The sequence below is a fragment of the Mustela erminea genome, chromosome 10, assembly GCF_009829155.1.
Source record: "Mustela erminea isolate mMusErm1 chromosome 10, mMusErm1.Pri, whole genome shotgun sequence".
NCBI classification, from domain to species: Eukaryota; Metazoa; Chordata; class Mammalia; order Carnivora; family Mustelidae; genus Mustela; species Mustela erminea.
This window is the reverse complement of record NC_045623.1, coordinates 56260667-56286269: the sequence shown is the minus strand read 5'-3', so window position 1 is coordinate 56286269 and position 25603 is coordinate 56260667. Positions and strand designations below refer to the sequence as shown.

At 43.2% G+C, this 25603-nt stretch overlaps 2 protein-coding genes across 3 annotated transcripts; one reads left to right on the top strand and one right to left on the bottom strand.

The window, feature by feature from the left end:
- The first annotated feature begins 2438 nt into the window (after nucleotides 1-2438).
- On the top strand, nucleotides 2439-16808 carry LEPROT. Of its 2 annotated transcripts, none has more exons than XM_032303180.1 (4): nucleotides 2439-2555; nucleotides 7509-7584; nucleotides 13138-13324; nucleotides 15012-16808. In XM_032303180.1, exons 2-4 carry the CDS (start codon nucleotides 7556-7558, stop codon nucleotides 15126-15128), a joined length of 333 nt encoding a protein of 110 aa, XP_032159071.1. In that variant the 5' UTR covers nucleotides 2439-2555; nucleotides 7509-7555; the 3' UTR covers nucleotides 15129-16808. The 2 variants fall into 2 exon arrangements, with proteins under 2 accessions (XP_032159071.1, XP_032159070.1); XM_032303179.1 differs by lacking the exon at nucleotides 2439-2555 and adding an exon at nucleotides 2835-2963.
- A 2992-nt stretch (nucleotides 16809-19800) lies between these two features.
- On the bottom strand, nucleotides 19801-21090 carry LOC116567840 (glyceraldehyde-3-phosphate dehydrogenase-like). The gene has a single exon (XM_032303178.1). It carries the CDS (start codon nucleotides 21008-21010, stop codon nucleotides 20009-20011), a length of 1002 nt encoding a protein of 333 aa, XP_032159069.1. The 5' UTR covers nucleotides 21011-21090; the 3' UTR covers nucleotides 19801-20008.
- Nucleotides 21091-25603: the final 4513 nt, after the last annotated feature.

Below are 25603 nucleotides of genomic sequence, written 5' to 3'. Positions count from 1 at the left end.
CCTCCCAGGAGACGAGAGGGGCTGGAGGATGAATCAGATGCCAGTGGCCAATGATTTAATTGATTATGCCTATGTAATGAAGCCTCCATAATAACTCAGAAGGACAGGGTTCAGAGAGCTTCCGGTTGGTGAACACTTGGAGATGTGGACAGAGGGGTACACCTGAAGAGGGCATGGATGCTCAGCATCCTTTCCCCACACCTTGCCCTATCCATCTCTTCCATCTGGCTGTTCCTGAGTGATTGCTTTTTTATAATAACCCAGTAATCTAGGAATCAAAATGTTTGAGTTCTGTGAGCTACTGTAGCAATTAATCAAACAGGAGGAGGTCCTGGGGACCGCTGAGTTATAGCCAGTCATCAGAAATACAGGTAACAACCCGGACTTAACAACTGGTGTCTCAAGTCCAAGGTAGGTCAGAAGCATAGGTAAGAACCTGGCTGTGACTGGCGTCAGAAGGTGAAAGGTGCGGAGTCTCGTAGAACTAAACCCTTAGCCTGTGGAATTTGATGCTATTTCCAGGTACATAGTGTCAAAATTGATCTGAATTGTAGGACACCCTGTTGTTGTCCAAGAATTGCTTGGTGCTGTATGGGAAGAGTTTCTACCTCACTTTCTCTACCACCCCCCCCACACACACTTGGAAATTAGGTCCAGGAACCTAATTTAGGGACAAATACGATCTCTGCATTTTTCTGATTCCAGACATTACCCCTGAGCAAACACCTCATCTTTTTTCTTCCCACCATCTTTCAGTTTCTTACTGCTAAGTCTAAAGCACTCAAACCAAGCTGCACTCTTAGATAATGTCACTTTTCCCCAAAATCAGTTCCCTTCTGTGGGACTGGCCTCAGACTGACTTGGAAGTCTCCAGAAAACCTTTATATATGGCCTTTCAGACATTTAATGGATGCCTGGGAATAGAAAGGGAAATGGGGAGATTTGATCCCACAGAAAATCCTTATCAGCTGGGGTGGGGGTGGGTGGAAAGCCTGAACTTTCTTATGAGAGCAGCTTCGCACTATGGTAAAGGAGCTAAAAAAGACAGGCTTCCAGCATATGGCTAACTAATAGGCAGTTTCCCTGAATGCTTTAACAGGTATTAGAAGGAATATGATACTCAAAAGAGGGAAAAAGACATTCTCAACAATCTTAAGTAGATTGCCAGCTGTAAAGCAGAGCACCGTGGAATTCTGGACCTGCAAGGGTCTGCAGGCAGCTGGGTATTAGCAACACCATGTTTTTAATAAGTGTACCTTCCATCTAGGAGGAGAAATGGAAGGGGCTAGGAAAAAATTCACAGATAAACGTGTGTTGAGACAATAACACATTCATTGTACAGTTTTGAAAAGGTAAACTGAATGGGGACCCTGAAAGGTGGTGGTGGTAGTGAGAATTTGTACTTCTCAGGCAGCCAGAGGAACCCCTTTATCTTTCAGTCTTTGAAAATTAGGAAAAAGCAATAGAAAAGGGGCAGTAGTTCGCAGCTACAATGAGGTGTAAACGGCCTGTAATCCAACCTCCAAAAAGCTGGCAAGCCCTACTTTTTCTGAGCCTCTTTCCACAAAGGTAAAATAAAGCACTGGATCAAATGGTGTTTGAGGCTTCTTCCAGACTGGCCCCACCAAGACAAAACTCTCCATTCCCGGGAGGAAAAGTAAGTACAAAATGGCCCCATGAGGGTTAAACTGGACTTGGTTACCTGCAGATTTTGAGTCCTAAGGTGAGAATAGTATTTATTTAAATGTTCATTAAAGTTTCAGACGCAAAAGATTATTGGTCTTTGTCTTTCTAAACAAACCAGGGTGTAAGGGAAAAAACTGTGCTTAAAAAGTGTTAAAGTTAGTATTAAGCAAGGCAAGTCCATGCAAATGCCAAGATCTTCAGGAGGGATGTCTCCTCTGAGCCTTTTCTCTGATGCTCCCATCTCCAGCTCAGCCGCAGTCCTCGTCCGATAAACGCAGATCCCCGCGCGCGCATACACACACACACACACACACACACACACACACACGCACGTGGGGGCTCAGAGAATAATGCTGCTCTGTAAGTGGGTGTCCCTTCCTTCCCTACCGACTGTAATCCCACCCCCGTCCCTCTCTCCACCTTCTCGTTCTCCACCCTCGTGCAGAGATTACTTGTAGCCAGGAACGCGCAATGCGCGGTACCTGCACTGTGTGGGCTGCTCTGGAGTGTCTTGGCCCGCGGACCCAGCGGTGCCGGAGGAGCCGAGGCCCCAGCCGACGGACTGAAGGAGGGAACGTGGGGCTGGCTCGGGGATTACACCGAGGGCTCAGGATCTAGGAGGAGGGCTCCGGGGGCAGGACCGGGTTTACACGGTGACAGCAGGTTTCCAGCACACGTTCCGTACCTGGATCACGGGATGGGGCGGGACTCTGCGAGCTGGAGACGGGGTTACGGGCGAGATGGGCGGGGCTCTGCGTGGCAGGCGTGATCTGGGGACCCACGAGGGTCGGGTCTGAGAGGAGGGGACCGCGCGGTCGGGACCGGTGGGGCCGGGGCTCCGAGTGGCGAAAGACCCTAGCCGCTGGGCTGTAAGTGTAAGGAGTGAACTTGGAAACCACAAGGGACTGGCCTGAGCGGGACGGATCCTGGACAAACAAGGGCGGGGCTGTGCGTGTCCGGGAGGGTAAGATCTGGACTGTTAGGGGATCGGCTTGGCGGAGCTTGGAGAAGCAGGGGCGGGGCTCCGGGTGGCTGGGCGGGGAGGATCGGCAAGGGCGGGGCTCTGCGAGGACTCTTGGAGAAGCAGGGGCGGGGCTCCGGGTGGCGGGGCGGGGCTCTGCTGCGGGTCTTTGGCCGGCAGGGGCGGGGCTCCGCGTGAAGGGGCGGGCCGGGGACCCGCGGTGCGGTGCGGGGCCGGGTCTGGGCGGCAGCCGGGCGGTGGCAGGAAGCCGGAAGCAGCCGCGGCCCCAGCTCGGGAGACATGGCGGGCGTTAAAGGTACAACCGTGGCCCCCCAGCTCGCTCCCTGGTCCTGCACTGGGGTGTCGCTTCCGTCCCGGGCTAAGCCTGGAGCTGCGCCTTCAGCGCGTGGGCGGGGACCGGCATCCCCTAGGCCCGCCGCGCTCCCCGCCTCTCCGGGGGGTGGGGGAAGTTCGCCCCCTCCCTTCGCCCCGCGGGGTGCGGGTGGTATCTCGCTGGTCTTCACGCTCCCGCTTGGGTCTCCGGCCGGAGCCAGGAGCAGTGCCTTCCTGGGACACCCGGGTTACCCCAGAGCATCCCCTCCCGGCTCCTCAGCTCCTCGGAGCGGTCCCCCGCCCCCACCTCTGCCGAGTTTTAAACAGGATTTCCACTTCCTGACATGTCCACCCTAACGCCTCTGCTCCCTCTTCCTGCAGCTCCGCAGTTTCGCGTTTCCTCCAGAGCAGCCATTGTCTCTAGTCTTCTGGGCACCGGGGCTCCTAATCCTCTCGTACTGATGATTTTTCCAGTTGAGCAGAGTTGACTGCAGGCAACGGAAGGCCCCCAGAAATTCTGCATTTTTCGTAGTTGTGGAGAAGAGATTAGTGGAATGTTAGCGTTCTTTCTTTAGTGTCTCTCAATGGACGGACAACAAAGTAGTGTTCGCACAGTGTTGTTGTTGTTTTTTTTAATGGGGCAGTTCAAAAGGGGTGCAGCGGTGGGAGAGGCTACTGGAAGGCTTCCTTTTGGTGGGAAACCATTCGGATTTCTAATGTTTGAATAGAGTAGTGGAACTTGTTTCTATATTGGAATTACTGTCCTCTTTAGAATTTGTACCCAAGGATCTTCCCAGTTAATCAGCATCTGCTATAAACATGTGTAGAGTATATTTGCATGCATGTGTGTGCACTCTGAAATTTAGGTGAGTATGTGACCTCTTAGCGGCAGACACATGTTATCATTATTTCTGGCTGACTTCTTTTTATCAGTTAAGTAAATATGGTTTACTTGGATGGTGTCCAGTGTGTGACATATCCGTTTGTAGTCAGTGCAGAAAACAGGTGACAAGTAGTATCTCAGTACTGCACTGTGCTGTTTAGTCATACCCCCAGATTATCCAATAATAAAAATGGTTATGTGTGAATTTGTTAGAAATTGTGTTGTAGTGAAAAAGAAGATAGACTATAAAATGGAAAAGAACTAGGGGAAAGAAGGATTTTAGAGATACCTTTTATTGAGAGACTGCTCTATGCCGATGACTTGGGATAAAAGTAATTTTGGGGTGACAGAACTGGAAATAATTACATTACTGTTGAAGTGTCCAAGGTGTGCTTAGATAACAGGAGGAGCTAGAGATGGTGTTACGAATTGAATTGTATCCCTTAAAAGAAATGATCAAGTTCTAACTCCCCAGTACCTGTGAATGTGAGCTTATTTGGAAATAGGGTCTTGTCAGATATTATCAAGTTAAAATGAAATTGGATTAGAGTGTGCCCTAATCTGATGAGTGGTGTCCTTATAAAAAAGGAAATTTGCATATAGAGACATAGGGAGGTCACCACAGGGAAACAGAGGCAAGAACTGGAATGATGCAGGAAGACACCAAGAAGCACCAAAGAGGAGTTAGGAAAAAGCAAGGAAAGAGTCTTGCCTTAGAACCTTTGGAGAAAGCATGGCCCTGCCAACACCTTGATTAGAGATGTCAAGCTTCCAGAACTGTGAGAAAATAAACTTCTGTGGTTCTTTTTTTAAAAAATATTTTATTTATTTATTTGACAGACAAGAGATCACAAGTAGGCAGAGAGGCAGGCAGAGAGAGAGAGGAGGAAGCATGCTCCCTGCTGAGCAGAGAGCCCAATGTGGGGCTTGATCCCAGGACCCTGAGATCATGACCCAAGTTGAAGGCAGAGGCTTTAACCCACTGAGCTACCCAGGCACCCCTAAACTTCTGTGATTCTAAAGGGTCTACTTTGTAGTACATTGTTAATAGCAGCCCCAGGAAACTAACACAAATGGGATTACTTAACCCTGCTCCTGGGAGAAGGAGGCAGCTCTCACAAAAGAGCCAATTTTGCATTGAATCTAAAAAAGTCAGTAAGGGAAAGGCTTATTACTAAGGATGGAGCAAGGACAGAGTTTTTTCCAAGTGGAGAGAACATGTCCCAAACGACTTGCAGGCTGTGAGAGCAGCTGTGAATGGGTGACACCATCTCTATTTGCGAGACCACTGTCTGCTACATGGAGGCTGGATTGGAAGAGTCACAGTCGCAGGCAGGTGTTAGATGGTGAAGGTCTGCACTAGGGCAATAGCAAAAGGTTTGGGAGAAGAGGGTGGACATCTCGGTCCTTTAGGGCTGCTCTAACAAAAATGCCAGAAAACTGGATGGCTTCAACAGCAAACATATATTTCTCAGTCCTGGATCCTGAGAAGTCCAAGATCAGGGTGCCAGCAGATTCAGGGTCTGATGAATGCCTGCTTTCTCATTTACAGGCAGCTGTCTTCTTACTGTCCTCACCTGGCAGAGAGGGCAAGGGATCTCTGGAGTCCCATTTGTGAGGCACGAATCCCATCTATGGGGGCCCTTCCTGAATGACCTAATCACCTCCTAGAAGCTTTAAATACCATCACGTTGGCACTAGGGTTTAACTTGAATTTGGAGAGAGGACACACTCAATTGTCTTGTAGCAGTAGGTTTGAATGACATCTGGGAGATTGAGTCACCTTGAATTGCTGATTTTTCTCTAAGAGTGTGATGATGGTGTTGGTTGGTTTTTCAGGATAGAACTTAAAGGGGCACCTGGGTGGCTCAATTAGTTAAGTGTCTGCCTTCGGCTCAGGTCATGATCCCAGGGTCCTGGGATGCAGCCCCACATTGGATTCCCTGCTCATTGGGGAGCCGGCTTCTCCCTTTTCCTCTGCCTGTTGCTCCCCCTGCTTGTGCTCTTTCTCTGTCAAATAAATTAATAAAATCTTTAAAAAGGTAGAATTTAAAGGGAAGAAGTGTGTTTGAAAGGAGAGGTGGGATGTTTCAGTTTTACACATGTGTCCTGTGCTTTGGGTTTATACCTTTAGCAAAGAATGTTGCTAAGATGAGCAGGTATCTTTGTCAGGCAACATTTATTCATGGAGCACCTCCTTTTGCCAAACACTTCACATGGATTATCTCCTTTACTTCCCATCAGCTCTGTGATAAGGTGGCACCATTATTCCCATTTCACAGGTGAGAAATCAGATTGAAAGCTTCAGTTTCTCTCCAAGGTCACACAACCAGTTGGTGGCAGTGTTAAGAGTTGAACCCTTGTTGGTGATTCAGAGCTCAAGAATTTTTAACAGCCCTGATACTCTGTCTCCCACTCAGCAGCGTGACAAGGACAAATTCGTTCCTACCCCCTCAGAGATTAGTGTTGAACAGACTCAGGGAATAAATATTTTATTCAGTGGATACTAGTTGGGAATCATTTTCTCTGAAGACATGAAAGCAGTCTTCAAATACTTGGAAGTACTGTGGTTGGGGGAGGCAAAATGATCAAAGGATATGTATATTACAGTGAGGCATTTTTGGATATAATTTAAAGAAAGGATTTTCAGCATTTGGATATTGTCAGAAGGAGATGATCTGCCTCTGGCGGCAGTGAGTTCCAACTGGAGTTGTGCAGATTGGCTGGCTAGCTAGCCTCTTGTGATGAATAGAGGGGATTTATATATTAGATAGGGGTTGGGAAGTGCTTGAGACCTTTCTCACCTAATGATTTTAACATGGTGGGCATTTGCCAGTCAAATGTGATAACAACTAATGAAATAGGTAAATCACTATCTTTGCTTAATTCGGGGACCTTTTTTAAAAAATATGTGAAGTAACAGTTGTACTTCCTTTTTTTTTTTTTTTAAAGATTTTATTTATTTATTTGAGAGAGAGTGAGAGGGAGCATGAGAGAGGAGAAGGTCAGAGGGAGAAGCAGACTCCCCGAGGAGCTGGGAGCCTGATGCGGGACTCGATCCTGGAAGTCTGGGATCATGACCTGAGCTGAAGGCAGTTGCTCAACCAACTGAGCCACCCAGGCGCCCCAATTGGGGACCTTTTAATTCTTTCTTTAATTGAATGTTTTTACTGAGATCTAAATCATATACCATAAAATTAGCCCTTTTAAAGTGTAAAATTGAGGGCACCCAATTTTGGTTGGTTGGTTAAGCATCTGCCTTTGTGCTTAGGCCATACTGGGGTCTCTGCTCAACCGGGAGAGCAGAGCTCTCCCTCTCTGTCTGCCTGTCACTCCCCCTACTTGTGCTTTCTCTCTCTCTGTCAAATAAATAAATAAAATTTAAAAAAAAAAAAGGTGTAAAATTCTGTGGTTTTTAGTATATTCACAAGGTTGTGCAGTCATCACTACTAGTTAATTCCAGACCATTTCATCACCCGCAGAAGAAACTCCATACCCATTGTACTAGTTAATTCCAGAATATTTTATCACCCACAGAAGAAACTCCATCCCCATTAGTAGGCACTCTCTATTCCTCCTCTCCTCCCCTAAAGTCCTGACAACCCCTGATCTGGGATCTTTAACTCTTGGTTTTATTCTTCACAGCTCTCGTGGCACTGTCCTTCAGTGGGGCCATTGGGCTGACTTTTCTCATGCTGGGATGTGCCTTAGAGGATTATGGGTAAGTTATCATCTCAAAAAGAACCATTCTTGTTTTTGTGCCTTTGTCACCCTTAGTATGAGCGTTAGTAAGTTTGGTCCGTGTAGCACCAAGCTCTCACCAATGAGTCAGTGAAGTCCAGTCCCTTCATGGGTTGGTTGTGTTTGTACAGAGAGAAAAGCTCTTTTTAAACTTGATGTATTCATTCAGTAAGCATGGACTGAGCACCTGTTCTGGACCAGCTGGGGATGCAAGAATGAAGAGATGCAGTCCTTTCCTCACAGAGCTCACAGTTCTAGGTGTGCCTGAGAGGCAGGCAGGCGATGGTCCAGTTGATCGGTAGTGGAGTTGAGCGCAAAGGACCCTGAGCACTTTGAGAAGGCATATTTGAGTCTTCTTGGTAGAGTTAGGGAGAGCTGCAGAGAAGCAGTGCTCTTTAAGCCGAGACGTGGTGCCTGAATAAGAGTTTGTGGGGCTGATGAGTTAGGGGAGGGCATTCTAGACAGAGGGAACATTCAACAAAAATTTCTTTATTCAGCAGCTGTTGGTCAAGTGCTTACCATGTACCAGCCGCTATTACAGGACCGGAGGGTTAAGGAATAAGAGAACCAAGGCCCTGCTCTCTTAGAGTGTGTATTTCAGTGGGGGAGACAGACAATAAACAGATTGAAAAATGTCCATTCTATCAGTGGCAGAAATGTTATGAAAAATAAAGGATAAAGGGCACAAATGCCCTGGGAAGAGTGGTCAGGGCAGGCCTCTCAGAGAGGGTGCCGTGTGAGCAGAAACGTAAAGGAAATAAGGAAGTAGGCCATGCAGGTAACTGGGGAAAGAGGACTTTGGGCAGCAGGAAAATCCTATGGCAAGGCTCACAGACATAGAGCATATAGACTGTTGAGGAACCCACATGTGGTTCGTTATGGTAGAGCATGGAATACAGCTGGGATGGGTAGAAGGAAGGGTTGGTCAAGGATGTAGAATCAATCTGTAAGACACTGTATGCCATGTAAAGGAGGTGAGATTTTGTCCTTCAGGCAGTAGGAGCCGGAAAAATATCTTGAGAATAGATTTAGAGGGTGAGGGGGTTTATGTTTTAAGAAGGGCAGTCTGGCCCAAATGTGACATTGGGTAGCAAGGTCCTGAAAGTGCAGTCAGGGCGAGTAGCAGGGCACTGCTCTCATCAGTCAAGCCAAATGTAGGGCCATGGCAGTAGCAATAGAAAGAAAGGAAAGAGAGATAGATCCAGGTTGTCAGAACTAACAGCTTTTGTTAACTGATGTCAGGGTTCAGCAAGGGGAAAGGGTTTGGGGATGCCCTCCCAGGTGATTGGCCTGGGCAACTAACTGCACAGGAGGTGATGGAACTAACTTAAATCATCTGGAGCAAGTCTGCAGGACATTGATGAGTTCAAATCTACCCCCTGCCCCCAACCTCCGGGGCACCTAAGTGGCTCAGTTGGTTGAGTGTCTGCCTTCGACTTAGGTCAGGATCCCAGGATCCTGGGATGGAGCCCCACATCGGGTTTCCTGCTCACTGGGGGACCTGCTTCTCCCACTCCCTCTGCTCCTCCACTGACTCATGTTCTCTTGCTCACTTGCTCTCTAATAAAAAAAAATACAGTCTTTAAAAAAAAAAAAAAAACAAAAAATCCTCTCCTCCCAGTCCTGGCCAGCTATCACAGAAATTGTGTGTACATGAGAGGGAGCCAGTTGTAAGCAATAATTAACATTTGTCAAGAGTGTGTGTAACTATTACCTGAGTCTAGCTTTAAGGATATAAGTTATCCTCATTTCTAGCTGGGGAACCAAAGCCCAGAGTGGCTAAAGACTTAACCAAATCGCACAGCCTTAAGTGACTCATGTCCTGAATCTTTTGACCATTTTTCTGTAACCAACTCTAAATCCAGGTGTTCTAATTCTCTGTGATCTCTATAAGGTTAAATAAAAAAATGAGCTGTTACTGCTACAATGATGAAATTAGTCTTACATCTTAACGACGGTAACCCAGTATTATTGTCTGCATTACAAGTCAGCAAACTGGCGCACAGGCCAAACAATGCCTGATGGCTATTTTTGTAATTGATATTTTATCGGAACTCAGTGACACTTATTTGTGTATTATGTTTGGTTACTTTTATACTACAGGGACAGAGTATTTGAGAGAGAGAGAATACAACTTGCAGAGTCTAAAATGTTTACTCTTTGGTCTTTCTGGAAAATGTTTGCCAGTCTCTGGCCTACATGTTTTCTGAATAGTTAACATTTAATGTTTAAATTTTGTGTATAAACAAGGTTGCTTCTATATTACAGTTCTTGTAGTTGAATATTGATGGCTTACGGTGAACAGGAATGTGGTCTCCTGCATTGTTTTACAGAAAACTCTCACTGTGTTCTAGGAAGAATTAAGAACATGTGGCTGTGGGCATGTCAGGTCATAGCAGGGTCTAATCCAGACCTATTCTCTCTGTATCTCCATTTCCTCACTGGTAAAACAAGGACTTTGAACTAGAGAATCTCTAAAGGCCCCTTCACCAATATTATTTGATGATTCTTGAAACATACAAAAATCCCTATAATATGAAATTAGGATTTAGAACTCAGTGTTTCCATCCTGAGTTCTATTGATAAATGGCCCTTTCCCTTGCTTTCTGGTTACCATCCTGCACTCCTAAATCTGTGGCCGAAATAAGCTTTCATCACAGTGTAGCTTTGTCACAACTTCTGCTTATAGGTGCTGGCTATCAGGGTGGATCTGTATTGTGCTATGTATTTCTGTGATGTAGATATATAAATGTGAATAGAGACTGCTTTTTTCTGTTAAGGAATGAAGTGTAATAAACATCTGCCTGATGGAGAAACGTATTTTTGAAGTAGTTATAGAGAAAATGTAATGGAAAAGCAGATGGCAATTTTTAAATAATGTAAAACACTATATTATTATTCTTACCTCTTATAGTAAAGGTTGTCTAAAATTTTTGCGAGTAAGCATATCTATTTTTATAACTTTCATACTTAAAATTCATTTTGTTTATTCAGTAAGTATTAACAGAATGCCTCATTCTAGGTCATAGAGATATATGGTGATTGATTAAGACAAATTAGAATCTTGTTCTCATAACAAGGAACATATCAAATAGGGATAAGTGCTGTGCAAAAAGTTAAGGAGGCAATGTGCTTAAGTTAACTTGAAGTATTTAAAATGGATGGTCCATTTTATTTCGTGTAGCATAATGTCCTCTGTGTCCACCCATATCATCACAAATGCAAGATCTCATTCTTTTTTTATGGCTGAGTAATATTCCTGTGTGTGTGTGTGTGTGTGTGTCCGTCCGTCCCATATCTTCTTTATCCTTTCATCTACTGATGGACTTTTGGTTATTTCTATATCCTGGCTATTGTAAATAATGCTGCAATGAATATAGATATGCATGTATCTTTTTCAAATCAGTGTTTTTTTCTTTTCTTGGAGTAAATACCCAAGTAATTACTGGGTCATATGGTAACTCTAGTTTTTTTTTTTTTTTTTGAGGAACCTCCATACTGTTTTCCACAGTGGTTGCATCCATTTGCATTCCTATCAACAGTGCACAAGGGTTCCCTTTTCTCTACATACTTGGCACTTCTTGTTACATCTTGTTTTTTTGATACTAGCCATTCTGACAGGTATAAGATAATATCTCATTGTGGTTTTGATTTGCATTTTTCTGATGTTGAGTGATGTTAAGCATCTTTTCATGTGTCTGTTGGCCATCTGTATTTCTTCTTTGGGAAAAATATCTGTTCAGGTCCTCTGCCCTTTTTAAATTGGATCGCTTGGGGTTTTTTTGGTGTTGAGTTGCATAAGTTCTTTATATGTTTAGTATATTAACATCTTACCAGATGTATCATTTGCAGATATCTTCTCCCATTCAGTAGGTTACCTTTTCATTTTATTAATGGTTTCCTTCACTGTGCAAAAGCTTTTTATTTTAATGTAGTTCCAGTAGCTTTTTTCCCCTTGCCTGTGGAGACTTCCCTAGGAAAGTGTTGCTAAGGCTGATGTCAGAGATTATTGCCTATGTGTTCTAGGAGTTTTATGGTTTCAGGTCTCACTTTTAGGTCTTTAATCCATTTTGAGTTTATTTTTATATATGATATAAGGAAATGGTCCCGTTTCATTCATTTGCATTAGCTGTTCCACCATTTATTGAAGAGAACAAATTGACGGTTGGGCTGGGAGGTGGAGGGATGGGCAGAATGGGTGAAGGGCAATGGTAGATGCAGGCTTCCAGTTATGGAATGAATAAGTCATCGGGTTAAAAGGCACAGCATAGGGAATATAGTCAGTGGTATCGTAATAGCAATGTATGGAGACAGGTAGTAGCTACACTTGTGAACATAGCGTGGTGTATAGACTTGTTGAATCACTGTATTGTATACCTGAAAACTAATGTAACATTGTGTGTCAACGATACCTCAATAAAAAAATGGAAGAAAGTAAGTTGAAATGGTCAGGGAGACCATTTGTAAGTAAGTTGAAATGGTTAGGGAGAGCCACCTTTAGAATAAGGCCTCTCAGTTTAGATTACATAAGAAGGAACCAGCCAATGAGAAGAGGGGGAGGTGAGCATTCTAAGCAGAGGACATGGTTATTACAGAAACCTTAATACAGGGATGAGCTCAGAGTGTTTAAGGAACAGAAAAAAGGCTAGTGTGGCTGCTGAGTGAATGAAGAGAAGATGGCACAAAATGAAGGGATCATATAAAGCTTTGTAGGCCAGGGCAAGGAATCTGGGTTTTCTTAAGCCATTGAAGGGTTTCCAACATGCATATACTCAGAAGATCTCTATTGAATTAGCACATTGAAGGCACTGTGCTGTGTTCTCTAGGGAAAGCAAAGATGACTGGGTGAAGTCATCTGCACTAAGTGAAGACTGTCTTTAAGAAATTACAGCCCAGGGGAGCCTGGGTGGCTCAGTAGGTTAAGCCTCTGCCTTTGGTTCAGGTCATGATCTCAGGGTCCTGGGATAGAGCCCCGCATCAGGCTCTCTGCTCAGCAGGGAGCCTGCTTCCCCCTCTCTCTGCCTGCCTCTCTTCCGACTTGTGATTTTTCTCTCTGTCAAATAAATAAATAAAATCTTTAAAAAAGAAAGAAAGAAAGAAATAACAGCTCAGAGGGTGCCTGGGTAGCTCAGTCCTGGGGTCAGGTGCTTGGGGCACAGGTACCTGCTTCTCCCTCTGCCTGCCTCTCCCCATGCTTGTGCTCTCTGTCAAATAAATAAATAAAATCTTTTTAAAAAATTACAGTTCAGGAAGCTCAGTAATAACAGAAAACTACTAATAAAGATTCTGGGTTACACGTTGTATAGTTGTTTTTTTTAACACCATGTAAACTACTTATTAAAGGACTAATAATTTTTAATCATTATATCTTATTTGTTCCTGGTATAAATTATCTCATGTATGAGTACTGACAATTAAATGAATGATTGTTTGACCCAGACATTGAAGCTAATTCTGACTTTGAAATGGCAGAGTGTCTTTAAAATGTAACCGTGACTTTTCTTTTTGCGTTTCTTCTGGGTCCACCTGACAGCGTTTACTGGCCCTTGTTTGTCCTGATATTTCACGTCATCTCTCCCATCCCCCATTTCATTGCCAAAAGAGCAACTTATGACTCCGACGCCACAAGTAGTGCCTGCCGGGAACTGGCATATTTTTTTACTACTGGAATTGTTGTCTCTGCCTTTGGATTTCCTGTTATTCTTGCCCGTGTGTCCGTGGTAAGTTTGGTCTCCTATTGTTTTGCCTGGATGTTGCTGAGTTTACATCAAATACGTGTGTCCAGAACATCAATTTCATTTCCAGGGCTGAGGCTTAAGACTCAAATCCATACATGTGTTTAGTTGCGCTCTTCCATTTTAGATCTCCCTATCAGTGTCTTGGCCTTGTTTTCAGAATGCTTTGTTTCTCTCACAACTTGTAGCCAGACCATGTGATTTTCTTGCCTTTTTGACTTGAAGCTATTTTCCAGAATTGTGCTTAAGTCCTTGCTGCTTAGGGCGATCCACTGAGACTAGGATAGCAATGCTCTTTGGTTCCAAAGTGAATGTCATCTCAGATTCTTCTCCAGTAAATATGATCATGGACACAATTTTCAACCCAATACAGTTGGTATATTTTGAGGTCCACTGTGGCCTCTAGAAGATATAGTGATAAGATGACATCTTCACATCTAATACAAAATTTTTCTTTTTGTCTCCAAAACACACACTGTGGGTATAATTTATTCACTTGGACGTTCAGTGCCTTTCATCCTACTTGCTTTTATTCCCACTCACTACATACTGTTTCAATTTCATGAAACTCTTATTTGGGGCATTAGATATCTTACTTGGGGCATTGAATCTTTGGAACATCTGCTATTTGTAAGATACCAGGAATAAGAGCCAGATACTGTCTCTGTTCCAGAAAGCACAGAAACTAGCCTGATGGGTAAGTACACTATAAATGTATTATGTATGATAATTGAAACATGATCACAACACCATAGGAGCACCGGGAAGAAATTCCAACTGGCATTTGATGTAGGCCTCTGAGGATAAATAAGGTTTTGATTAGAGTAGGGAAGGCTGTTATATGGAATGGCCCCCAAGTGTGAAAAGGCAATATGTGGTATAACGAACAGTTCAGTATAATGGAGCCAAAGGACGTGGTTGAGATCAAGGCCACAAAGGCTGGTGAAGCCCAGTTGGGCAGGCTCTTGAGTGCCATGCCAGTTTGCACTCTATCTAGATAATGGGGAAGCTTTGAAGGTTTTCGAGTGCAAAATCATCATGACTTTATTCTTTGTGTACCTTAGACCAGTGCTTCTTTTGTTTGGCTATAAGGATTTCTGTTTTATGCATCATGTTTTATGAAGAACCTCTTTCATTGACGTTTTCTTTCTACCGGTTAAATTAAAACAAAGAATGCCCACTAGAGGGTACTCTCATCCCCTCCTGTGCCTCCGCAGTACCATCTGCCACACTGGAAAGCTGTTTTCATTTGTATGCAGATTATTATTTAAAGCTTAAAAAAGAAACAGACCAATTCATAACTCTCCAGTTCCTATTTTCCTGAAAGAAGGCAATGGGTATAGAACTTCTAGTACCCTGTATTATAATTGGACCCTTTGTGTTCCGGCTGCTTGTATTTTACTTAAGGTAATCATCATCTACTGAAGACAAGTTGAGAAATATGTCTAATGGGGAAAATGATAAGGACGATACAGACTTAATTATCAAGCCTCGCGAAGTAATTAGGCTAATTACTGAATAGTTCACTGTCTCCTGCCTGTTCCATTATTAAGCCTTTTAGCAGTTTTATGTGATATTTCATTGGATAATTCTAATGCAGAAAATAAGAGAGACTTTCAAAGAGTGCAATATGAAGAAAGTAAAGATTTAATCCTCTTTTCTTGTGTTTCAGATCAAATGGGGAGCCTGTGGCCTTGTGCTGGCAGGCAATGCAGTCATTTTCCTTACAATTCAAGGTTTTTTCCTTGTATTTGGAAGAGGAGATGATTTTAGCTGGGAGCAGTGGTAGCACTTTATTCTGATAAAATGCATTTTATTTCTTAGAAGTCATACTATATGTATTTGTTGCACATATGGCCTTTTACTATGAAATTTCATATGCTGATTTTTTTATGCCTTTATATCATTTTCACTGTAAGAAGGACTACATGAGAAAAAGATTCGTTTTATTTCCAGCCAGCAGCGCTCTTCATTTACTCAAGTTGAATTAGGTTATTTGTTTGGCTGTTCATATAGTCATGGTGCTCTCAGAAAATACATGAACACAGTCTTGTAGATGGCTGCTCACTCGTGCAAGGCACCTTTTACCCGGGGATGTGCCTGGTGGGCAGAAAACTGGAGACTCCAGGAGACTGGAGTGCGAGTCTCCTTCTGCCCAGGATTCCCCAGATGTTCTTGTGGCCCAGAGAGACAGAGATGGAGGGAGCTCCCTCTTGGTGTTGTAGATCCTTGCTTCTCAAAGTGCTGTCGGTTGGGTCCGTACAGCACCTGCCTCTCCTAGGAGCCAGCATGTACAGAATCAGATGCCCCACCAGGGACCCAGCCCGTTTTGGATGAGATCCCAAGTGAATTACGTGCACATGCAAGTGGGATCAGTGCCGTCACGGAGGGATAATTACCACATCTGGTGCCCTTGTCTTTACTTTGGCTGAACCACTTAACTTCTCTGGGTGTTAGCAGCTCATTTGTAAAAACTGTTTCACCTGCCTTCATGTTGAGGCCTAGCCCAGAGTCTGTGGCTATTTGTGAAACGTCCAAACTGATACTGTCGTTCCTTACTTTTGCGAAATTGTTCGCAGCCGGGAGTGCTGGTGTCTTTACACCATCTGAAGTGCAGTGGCTGTTTGCCCGGTGCTGGGGAAACAGAATCACCCCAGAGCCACACTGGGATGCCCCGAGGGAGGCCAGGTTGGAACCTGTCCCTGCTTCAGCAGGGTGGGCAAAAGCAGATAGGTAATACTGTTGCATTTCCCTTAATAACCACACGCCTCTCCCCCGCTGCTCTGTGGTGCGCTCTGCCTCCCCCCACCAAACACACACACTCAGTGGTTCTGACTTGCCCTGACCTCCTCCCGGCTCTGCCTCTTCCTCTCCACGGAGCCAAGTAAGCAGGCAGAGGGTGAGCTGCTTATTTTCTTCACATGTTGATGTACTTAGCTGTCTTTCACACCTTAGAGGTCTTTTTATTTATATAATACATACCTAAAACACCTTATGCCACTTTGAATGAATCATTGGGAATACGTGTCATGCTGGCTCCTCTGATCAGTTTTTCTTGCTCAACTTTTTGTCCAAGGTCTATTGAGAAAGGGAAATACAGGAACTAGAAGCACTTGGTGAGAATATAATGACTTCAAAGCATTGTTAATGTGTGATAACTGACATACGTTTAAAACACTGAAATTTTGAAGTTTGGAATCGGAGGAATTAGTATATATTTTCAGATTCTGGAGTGATCTGGGGCCAGGAGAAGAGAGTGGTGATACCTGAAAGGACGGCGTGCAGTTATAGTCCGGGCTCGTGCATGATTTTATGTTTTCCAGGTTCTATTCAATTCATGCAGAATTATGATGTTACCTCCAACATTTATACTAGAAGAATGATACAGACACTTTATAATTTTAACCAGCATTTTTAATAACACTTACTTGCACTTACTTTATTATAATAAATCTCTTTTAACACAAAAGGAAGTTTAATTTCAAGTCTTTATTCTGATGTAGCCTTGCTTAAAAGATGGAAAAGTGAGAATCTCTTTGTGTTCGGAAATGGGCAGTTTGAGCAATAATCTATCTGCCGTTTAGTAATAGCAATACATTTTAAGATACCATTTTGAATGTCTTGTTGGCTTGTAATAGTATTTCTTTTTTTTTTTTTTTTTTTTGTAATAGTATTTCTTTTCCAGTAGTGGAAATAGTGTTTAATTTATACTCTCCTTTTGCAAAAGCGTCTTTATTACCTATACATATTTCAAATAACCAAGGTAGCCTTAATATGTAGCCTTAAAGCATTGCCTCTTGATTGTATTTCCAGATTGATGTAAAGTACTTGGGTAGAGAATGTTTGTAAGTATTCCCTAATAGTAGAATGGGCTCATTGAAGTGATAGACTGTTAAATTTGCTCTGTGTCTGAAAATGAACATTTATTCTTAGTGCTTAAGTGTCAATTAAGTAATAAATGCTGATAGGAAGTATTGCTGTGTATAAATGTACAAGTTTCCTTTTGATGATGCAGATGTTGGGCATTTTTTTTTTCCTTAGAAAAGGTTTATTATTTTTTTTTTCTGTACACCTTAGAAAATATTTTGGAGATTCAGAGCACATTGATGACATTCTAAAACTGAGAATACACATAAAAATTGCTCACAAGTAAGTAATCTTGTGAAGGGATTCTCTGTCGTGTTCCCGACAACTGGCTTACAGCAGGACTTTGGAACACTTTGCCACGGGAAGTGGGAGATGGGTGATTGAGTCCCCAGGCCAGGCCTTCTGAGGCAGGCTAACTCCTTGTGTTGTTGACTTCTAATGCTCAGGGTACCTGCCTGAATTTTGGGGCTCGGAAACAGGGTAGCTTGAACAGGGTGGAGAAAGGAAAGTTTCAATTTCCACCTCTTTTCCTAAGAACAAAGGTCTTCCATTTTTGCAGCACTTCCCATCCTCTAATACCCTTGGGGTCCAGGTACTTTCCTCTGAGTTTTCTGGCCTCCTCTCATGATGTGGGGCCTTCCTCCCAGCCTGACCTACATGCTGGCCTCCTCCAGTGTCCAGATCACCCACCTCTCTGCTCTTCCCCTGTCAGTTGTCTTCGGATGGCTGATAGTGTGTGGTGCTGGTCAGACTCCTTCCCAGAAGAAAAGGATGACTTGTGCTCATCTCCCCCCTCCCCTGGAACTCTTTCCAGTCCCCGCAGCACCCCAAGCAGCCTGTACTTTCCAAGCTGTGCTGCAGCTGCGTTTTTACAAGGGAGTGCCTTGGAACCCAAAGGCTCATTCACAGAAAATGGCAGAGTTTCAAAGTAAAGTGGAAAATGCATGCCAGCAGTTTATAGAAGGAGCATAATATTTGGGTTAGGGGCAACCCTCTCATCTCTCATCCCTTCCTCTGGGTGAGTTCTCAGCTGGTTGTACTTTTCATGGTTGTTTCTTTTCCTCTACTTAGGGACCCACAGATTTTTCTTAGAGTCCTCAAGAAGTCTTTGCCTCTGAGGTATTCCCTTGATGAAGACCGTTCTAGAGGCTGAAACATTTCATTAAGTTAATAACATTCCTAATGCTCTCAGGGAAATGCTTAGGAGATGTCACAAAAATGTGTCCTTCTCCAAGCTGGCAAAAAATTCAGATTTTGCACCATAACTTAACCAGATTTTTATGAGGATGCTAGCATTTTCCAAGTATAGTAATTAGTTCACAACTGGGAACTGTTATTTCTGTAAATGGATATAAGTTGTGTGTTTTAAGTGTTTTTTTTTCCCCATGCTGCCGTATGAAGTACCTTATTTGCAAAAATCCCAGTGTGTAATAGCTCAAGAATTACAACCTGCTTTGTGGTGGCCGTGCTTCTGGAATAGAGCCAGCGAAACCTGAACATGATGTGAAAGATCTCCAAGACTGCTTTAGAAGGAATTATATATGTATGATGAGGATGATTACATTTGAAATAAAACATGTCATTTATACTTTAACAAAGACTTTTATGTATGTTATTAAACTAAAACTTTCAGTTTAAGCAGATTTATTTCCCCAGTGTTTTTGTTTGGATAATCTTAATGTGACTGTGACCAGTTTTGATCCTGTACTTACTGTGGTTGAAGAGAAGCAGTCCAGGGATATGGGCAGACTGGAATGAATCCAGTTCCTGATTAACACTCCTGAGGGTTGAGAGTGGTATCGGGCCATGGTTCATCAATGATGGCTGTATTGGAAAAGGGAGAAAACTCAACAGTTTAAAAAACTGCTGTATATACTCTAAAAAGTCTTTTTAAAAAATTAACGTATAATGTATTTGTTTCAGGGGTCCAGGTCTGTGATTCATTAGTCTTACACAATTCACAGTGCTCAACATAGCATATACCCTCTCCAGTGTCCATCACCCAGCCACCTCCCTTCTAGCAGCCCTCAGTTTGTTTCCTGAGAAACTTAACAGTCTCTTACGGTTTGTCTCCCTCTCTGGTTTTATCTTGTTTCATTTTTCTCCTATCTTCCCCTATGATCCTCTGCCTTGTTTCTCAAATTCTCCATATCAGTGAGATCATATGAGAATTGTCTTTCTCCAATTGACTTATTTCACTTAGCATAATACCCTCTAGTTCCATCCACATTGTTGCAGATGGCAAGATTTTGGGATTTTTTTTTGATGGATGTATAATATTCCATTGTATGTACATACCACATCTTTTTTACCCATTCATCTGTTGTTGGGCATCTAGGCTCTTTCCATAGTTTGGCTATTGTGGACATTGCTGCTATAAACATTTGGATCACTATGTTTGTGTTTTTAGGGTAAATACTCAGCAGTGCAATTGCTGGTTGTAGGGTAGCTCTGTTTTCAATAAAGAGTCTTTCTGTGCACTACAGAAGAGAACAAACTGATATAAAATACTACTTAACAAGTAATGTGCCCCCCTCATGCATGAAACATTTGGGGAAGATCTGCTGTCTTTTTTTTTTTTTTTTTTTTTTTTTTTGGCTGGGTACAGTATACTTTATTGATGGTACATGACAAGGTAGGGCTCCCCAAGCCCCTCCCCTTCTTCAGGGGGTCTGGGATGGAAACAGTGGAGGTGGGGAGATTCTCAGTGTTTTAGGGGATAAGTTGGGGCAGGGATTCCCCAGCAGCTGAGGGCCTCTTTCTTCCTCTTGCTCTGGCTGGGGCTGGTGGTTCAGGGGGCTCTTATTCCTTGGAGGCCATGTGGACCATAAGGTCCACCACCCGGTTGCTGTAGCCAAATTCATTGTCATACCAGGAAATGAGCTTGACAAAGTGGTCATTGAGAGCAATGCCAGCCCCAGCATCGAAGGTAGAGGAGTGGGTGTCACTGTTGAAGTCGCAGGAGACAACCTGGTCCTCAGTATATCCCAGGATGCCCTTAAGGGGGCCCTCTGATGCCTGCTTCACCACCTTCTTGATGTCATCATATTTGGCAGCTTTCTCCAGGCGGCAGGTCAGATCCACAACAGACACGTTGGGGGTGGGGACACGGAAGGCCATGCCAGTGAGCTTCCCATTCAGCTCAGGGATGCCCTTGCCTACAGCCTTGGCCGCACCAGTGGAAGCAGGGATGATGTTCTGGTCCGCCCCTCGGCCGTCACGCCACAGCTTCCCAGAGGGGCCGTCCACAGTCTTCTGGGTGGCAGTGATGGCATGGACGGTGGTCATGAGTCCCTCCACAATGCCAAAGTTGTCATGGATGACCTTGGCCAGAGGAGCCAAGCAGTTGGTGGTACAGGAGGCATTGCTGACAATCTTGAGGGAGTTGTCATACTTCTCATGGTTCACACCCATCACGAACATGGGGGCATCAGCAGAAGGAGCAGAGATGATGACCCTCTTGGCCCCGCCCTTCAAGTGAGCCCCAGCCTTCTCCATGGTGGTGAAGACCCCAGTGGACTCCACAACATACTCAGCACCAGCATCGCCCCATTTGATGTTGGCGGGATCTCGCTCCTGGAAGATGGAGATGGACTTCCCATTGATGACAAGCTTCCCGTTCTCAGCCTTGACTGTGCCGTGGAATTTACCGTGGGTAGAATCATACTGGAACATGTAGACCATGTAGTTGAGATCAATGAAAGGGTCATTGATGGCGACAATATCCACTTTACCAGAGTTAAAAGCAGCCCTGGTGACCAGGCGCCCAATACGGCCAAATCCGTTCACTCCGACCTTCACCATCGTGTCTCGGGCACGCGGCTGGCACTGCACCTGAAGATGCGGCTGTCTGTCGAACGGGGAAGAGCAGAGAGCCGAAGATCTGCTGTCTTAAGGGTGGATTTAGGCAGCGGAATTACAAAGAAACTAAGCTAACTATTTCTTTGTATTATCCAGCTAAGTGTAAAGTTAAAGTTTTAGTAGAAATTTAGTAATATCAACATAACCATAAAATGCCCAAAAGAAAAAACAGTTCCCAAGGAAACTTCTCTGGTCCAAGGGTTTATACATATGCATTTTCCTGTAGAAAGCACACTGGGTGCATTGAGATTCCCCCCTGGGGCTGAGAATGGGTGTACCTGGAGAGATCATACACCTGATACTTAAAGAGCATCTCCTGTTTTGAGATTTAAAACATCGATAACAACAACAAACTTTCCTATGTTTTTTGTTAGCTAAATGTGAATAAAAAAGTCTTGTCCACTCATCATAACTGGGAAGTTATTTCCTCCTTTGTGCTTCCTCAAGCGGTTCTTAGAAATTTCGGCTAAAGTTACCCATTTCTTGTTTTTGCAGAAAGTAGTAGTAAACAAATGTATGGTTTTTTTTTTGTTGTTGTTGTTGTTGTTATTGTTTGTTTTTTTAAGAACTAAACTTTCTGAAGAATTTATATTTCAGGACTTTCCCTACATTTTTTAAAAAGTCTAACTTTGTAGAAAATGAATTCCAATTCTGTTTAACTTCCCCCTAGTCACCAGGCATAGGGTAGAATTACTGGGGCAGAATTACTAGATGACCATTTTGAAACAATTATTCATGTTCAGTATGGGGCATATAGACAAAGTGGTCCTAATCTTGAGATCGCACATTTTGGAGAACAGACTTGAAGTCTGCACAGTATCTGTTTATTGTTGATGATCTTGTAATCACAACTGGATAACCATAGCTGTTTCACACATTTTTAAATTAATTAGTAGAGATTATTAAATCAAAAGTTGTGCCTTTATTTTTTTTTTTATCCTCAGTATAACTCTAAACCATTAGTTCAACCTTAGCTGGATAATTATTTTACTTAATAATTCAAAGCATTAACGCACCTATGTCTCTGCAGTTGAGAAACACAGTTTATCACCATATTCGGTATCAGCATTTATCTCCACATTTTCTATAGCTTAGCGGTGAGGGGAAGGTGAAGGTTGTGGGGCAGATACACAGGCTGTCTGAAGATGGGATTGTAAGACACATCAGTGAGAGATGAATGCAAGGTGTCAGTCCCATAAAGCATTTTTGAGGACTACTTAGTGGCAGGAGAAGCTGCAGGATTAATACACTTCTCACAAATTTAATTTGAAGTTTAGTTAATAGAAAAAATATCTATGTATCATATGTTAAGGAGTAAACTTCATTTATTCAACAAAAACCTATCCTCTGTGTCTGAACTCACTGACTTGGTGATCTCATGCTGTGTTGTGGCTTTAAATACCTTTTGTAGGCAGCTGACACATGTTTTTATCAACAGCCCAGACATCTCTAAATCCCGGAGTTGTATATCCAACTGCCAACATAATCTCTCCACTCGGATGCCTAACAGGCATCTCAAACTCAGCACGTTCCCGATCAAGCTACTGACGCTCCGGTTCCCATTTCTCAGAACAAAGGACTTGGAAGTGTTTCAGAACTTATTATTGCACGCCCCCCACCCCCATGCAATCCATCAGGAAATCTTGTCACTTTGGGCCTCAAAATGTGTCCAGCATCAAAGCCTTTCTCCTACTGCCGCTGCTGGCACTGTGGTTCCAGGACACTAGCCTGTCTTGCCTGGATTCTTGGACTCACCTCCTCACTGCTTGATTTCCTGCCTGTTTTCTCCCACAGATGACTCTCAGCACAGCCGTCAGGGTGAGCCTGGGAAATGTTAAATCAGATCCTGTCACTCCTCTGCCCCAGTGGCTTCTCATGTCACTTTAATAATACAAAGACACAATCCAGTTTTAAAAAGTGACCAAAGGATCTGAATAGGCATTTCTCCAAAGATAGGCCAGTGGCTAATGGATGCACGAAAAAATTGCTCGACATCATGAGACTACAGAAATGCAAATCAAAACCACTATGAGAGAAGATACCATGTCACGTTTCCCTAGGATGGCTGAAATAAGAAGACACATGATAACAAGTATTAGCAAAGAGAGGGAAAAATTGGAGCCTGCATAAATTGTTGATGGGAATGTAAAACAGCACTGTAGAAGAGGTAGCAGTTCTTCAAAATGTTAAATATTGAGTTACCATATGACAGCAATTCCATTTTCCTAGGTTTATAGCCAAGAGATGAAAGCGTACATCACAGAAAAAGTTGTACACAAATGTTCATAGCAGTACTATTCATAATAGCCAAAAAAGTGGAAACAATCCAATGTCCATCAACTGAGGAATGGATAAAGTGGTGTATCCATACAACGGAATATTTTTCGGCCATAAAAATAGGTGAAATACTGATACACAGATGGATGAACCTTGAAAACATTGTGTTAAGTGAAAAAAAAGGCCAATCACAAAAACCCACATACTGGATAATTCCATTTATCTGAAATGTCCAGAATTAACAAATCCATAGAAACAAAGTGTAGGTATGTGGTCGCCAGTGGTCGAGGGAAGGGGAAATGAGGAATGACTGTAATGGGCACAGAGATTTTGAAGATACTTTGAAGATATTGAAAGCTGTTGGACTACAGATTTTAAAAGGGTGAATTGTATAGTTAATGAATTCCATCTCAATAAAAAAAAAATCATCAAAAAACCAAAGTCAAACAAAAAATATGTAGGAACAGGGTGCCTGGGTGGCTCAGTGGGTTAAAGCCTCTGCCTTTGGCTCAGGTCATGATCCCAGGGTCCTGGGATGGAGCCCCACATCGGGCTCTCTGCTCAGCAGAGAGCCTGCTTCCCCCTCTCTCTCTGCCTGCCTCTCTGCCTACTTGTGATCTCTGTCTATCAAATAAAATCTTAAAAAAAAATGTAGGAACAACCTAAATTTCTCATCAGCTGATAAGTGTGGTACAAACGTGGCATGGGTGATGAAGTGGTTCAAAGTTGATTGTGGTGATGTTTGCAAAACTCTGGAACTAAAGTCCATTGAATTGTGTGCTTTAAATGGGTGGATTTTATGGTATGTGAATTATATCACTGTACATTTGCAAAATATAATGAATGAATGAACTCTCTGAACTACAAAAAACGTGTATCAGTTATTCTCTGGCTTTGTGGGGGAAAAATCTTCAGGAATCCAGCCAATACCAAAATAATTCAACTTATGAAGGGGGGTTTAATTTAAACTTGTATTGTCATTTTTCTAGATTTTGTAGATTAAAAAGAAAGATTTTATTTATTTAAGAGAGAGTAGAGAGCACGAGCAGGGGGAGGGGCAGAGGGAAAGGGAGAGAATCCCAAGTAGACTTCTTACTGAGCTTGGAGCCCAATGCAGGGCTCTATCCCAGGACCCTGAGATTATGACCTAAGCAGAAATCAAGAGTCAGATGCTTAACTGACTGAGCCATCCAGGTACCCCTAGATTTTGTAGATTTGTCTTTTCAGTTTTTTTAACTTTGAAATTGAAAAAATTTATTTTAAAAACACTTTTTTGAGGAGGACCCAAAATTGTATAAATCTCAGACCCCACAAATCTTTGGACTGTGCCTGGTCATAACAGTGATCAACACAGACAAAAATTACTTATCATCCAAAGCTTTTATTTTAGTGGAAGAAGAAAAATAAAAAAAAAACACCCATATAAATAAGTATATGGTAAGTGCTTTTGGGGAACTTGATCAAAAAAGACATGACTGCGGTTGACCCATGAGCTGAATCTGGGTTCTCAGAGGCTCCTTACTTCCTCCTCTGTCTTTGGGATGTGGGTTCCACTTGCCTTTCCTACTCTGAGAAGCTGCTCCAAGGACAGAGCCTTGAAATGGTGATGTGATGTAGAAAACACCCGCATGATATACATGACTGAGCCCAATTAGGGCCTCTTCATAAGCTTTTAAGATTTGGAGGGCGGGTGTGGGAATCCATTTTTCTGGCTGCTGCCTGAGACAAGCCTGCGTGTAAGTTCCCTTGGCTATTATTAAAATTGCCACCCACCAAACTGGAGTGGCCTGACCCTCTTTGGTCTTCCCCAGTCCTCTGCATAGCGGGGCTTGTTTCAGATTACACCAGGAAATCTGAGAGGGTCATGAACCTACAGGTGCCATGGTGGGGAAAATAAAGTAGGGCAGGGGGTTAAGTATGTGGGGCCTTGTGACTTTAGATAGGGTAGCATGCCTGATAGGCTTCCTCTTACAGAAGCCATTTGAGTACAGGCTCAAACAGGTGAGAAGGAGAGCAATGTAGATTTCAGAGGACAGGTCAATCTCCGTACACATCCTTATAAATAGTTCTGTCTGGTGTTTTTCCAGAAGAGCAAAGGTGGATTGAAGATTATATGCATTTTTTGTGAAACCAAATCTCCTGAATTAACAGTTCTTGAGAATACTGTCCCCCTCAACCAAAATATGTGTTTTTATGTTTTAAAAAGTATTACTAATTCATTCAAGGAAAAAAAAAAAACCTCAGTGTTCTTTTAAGTGG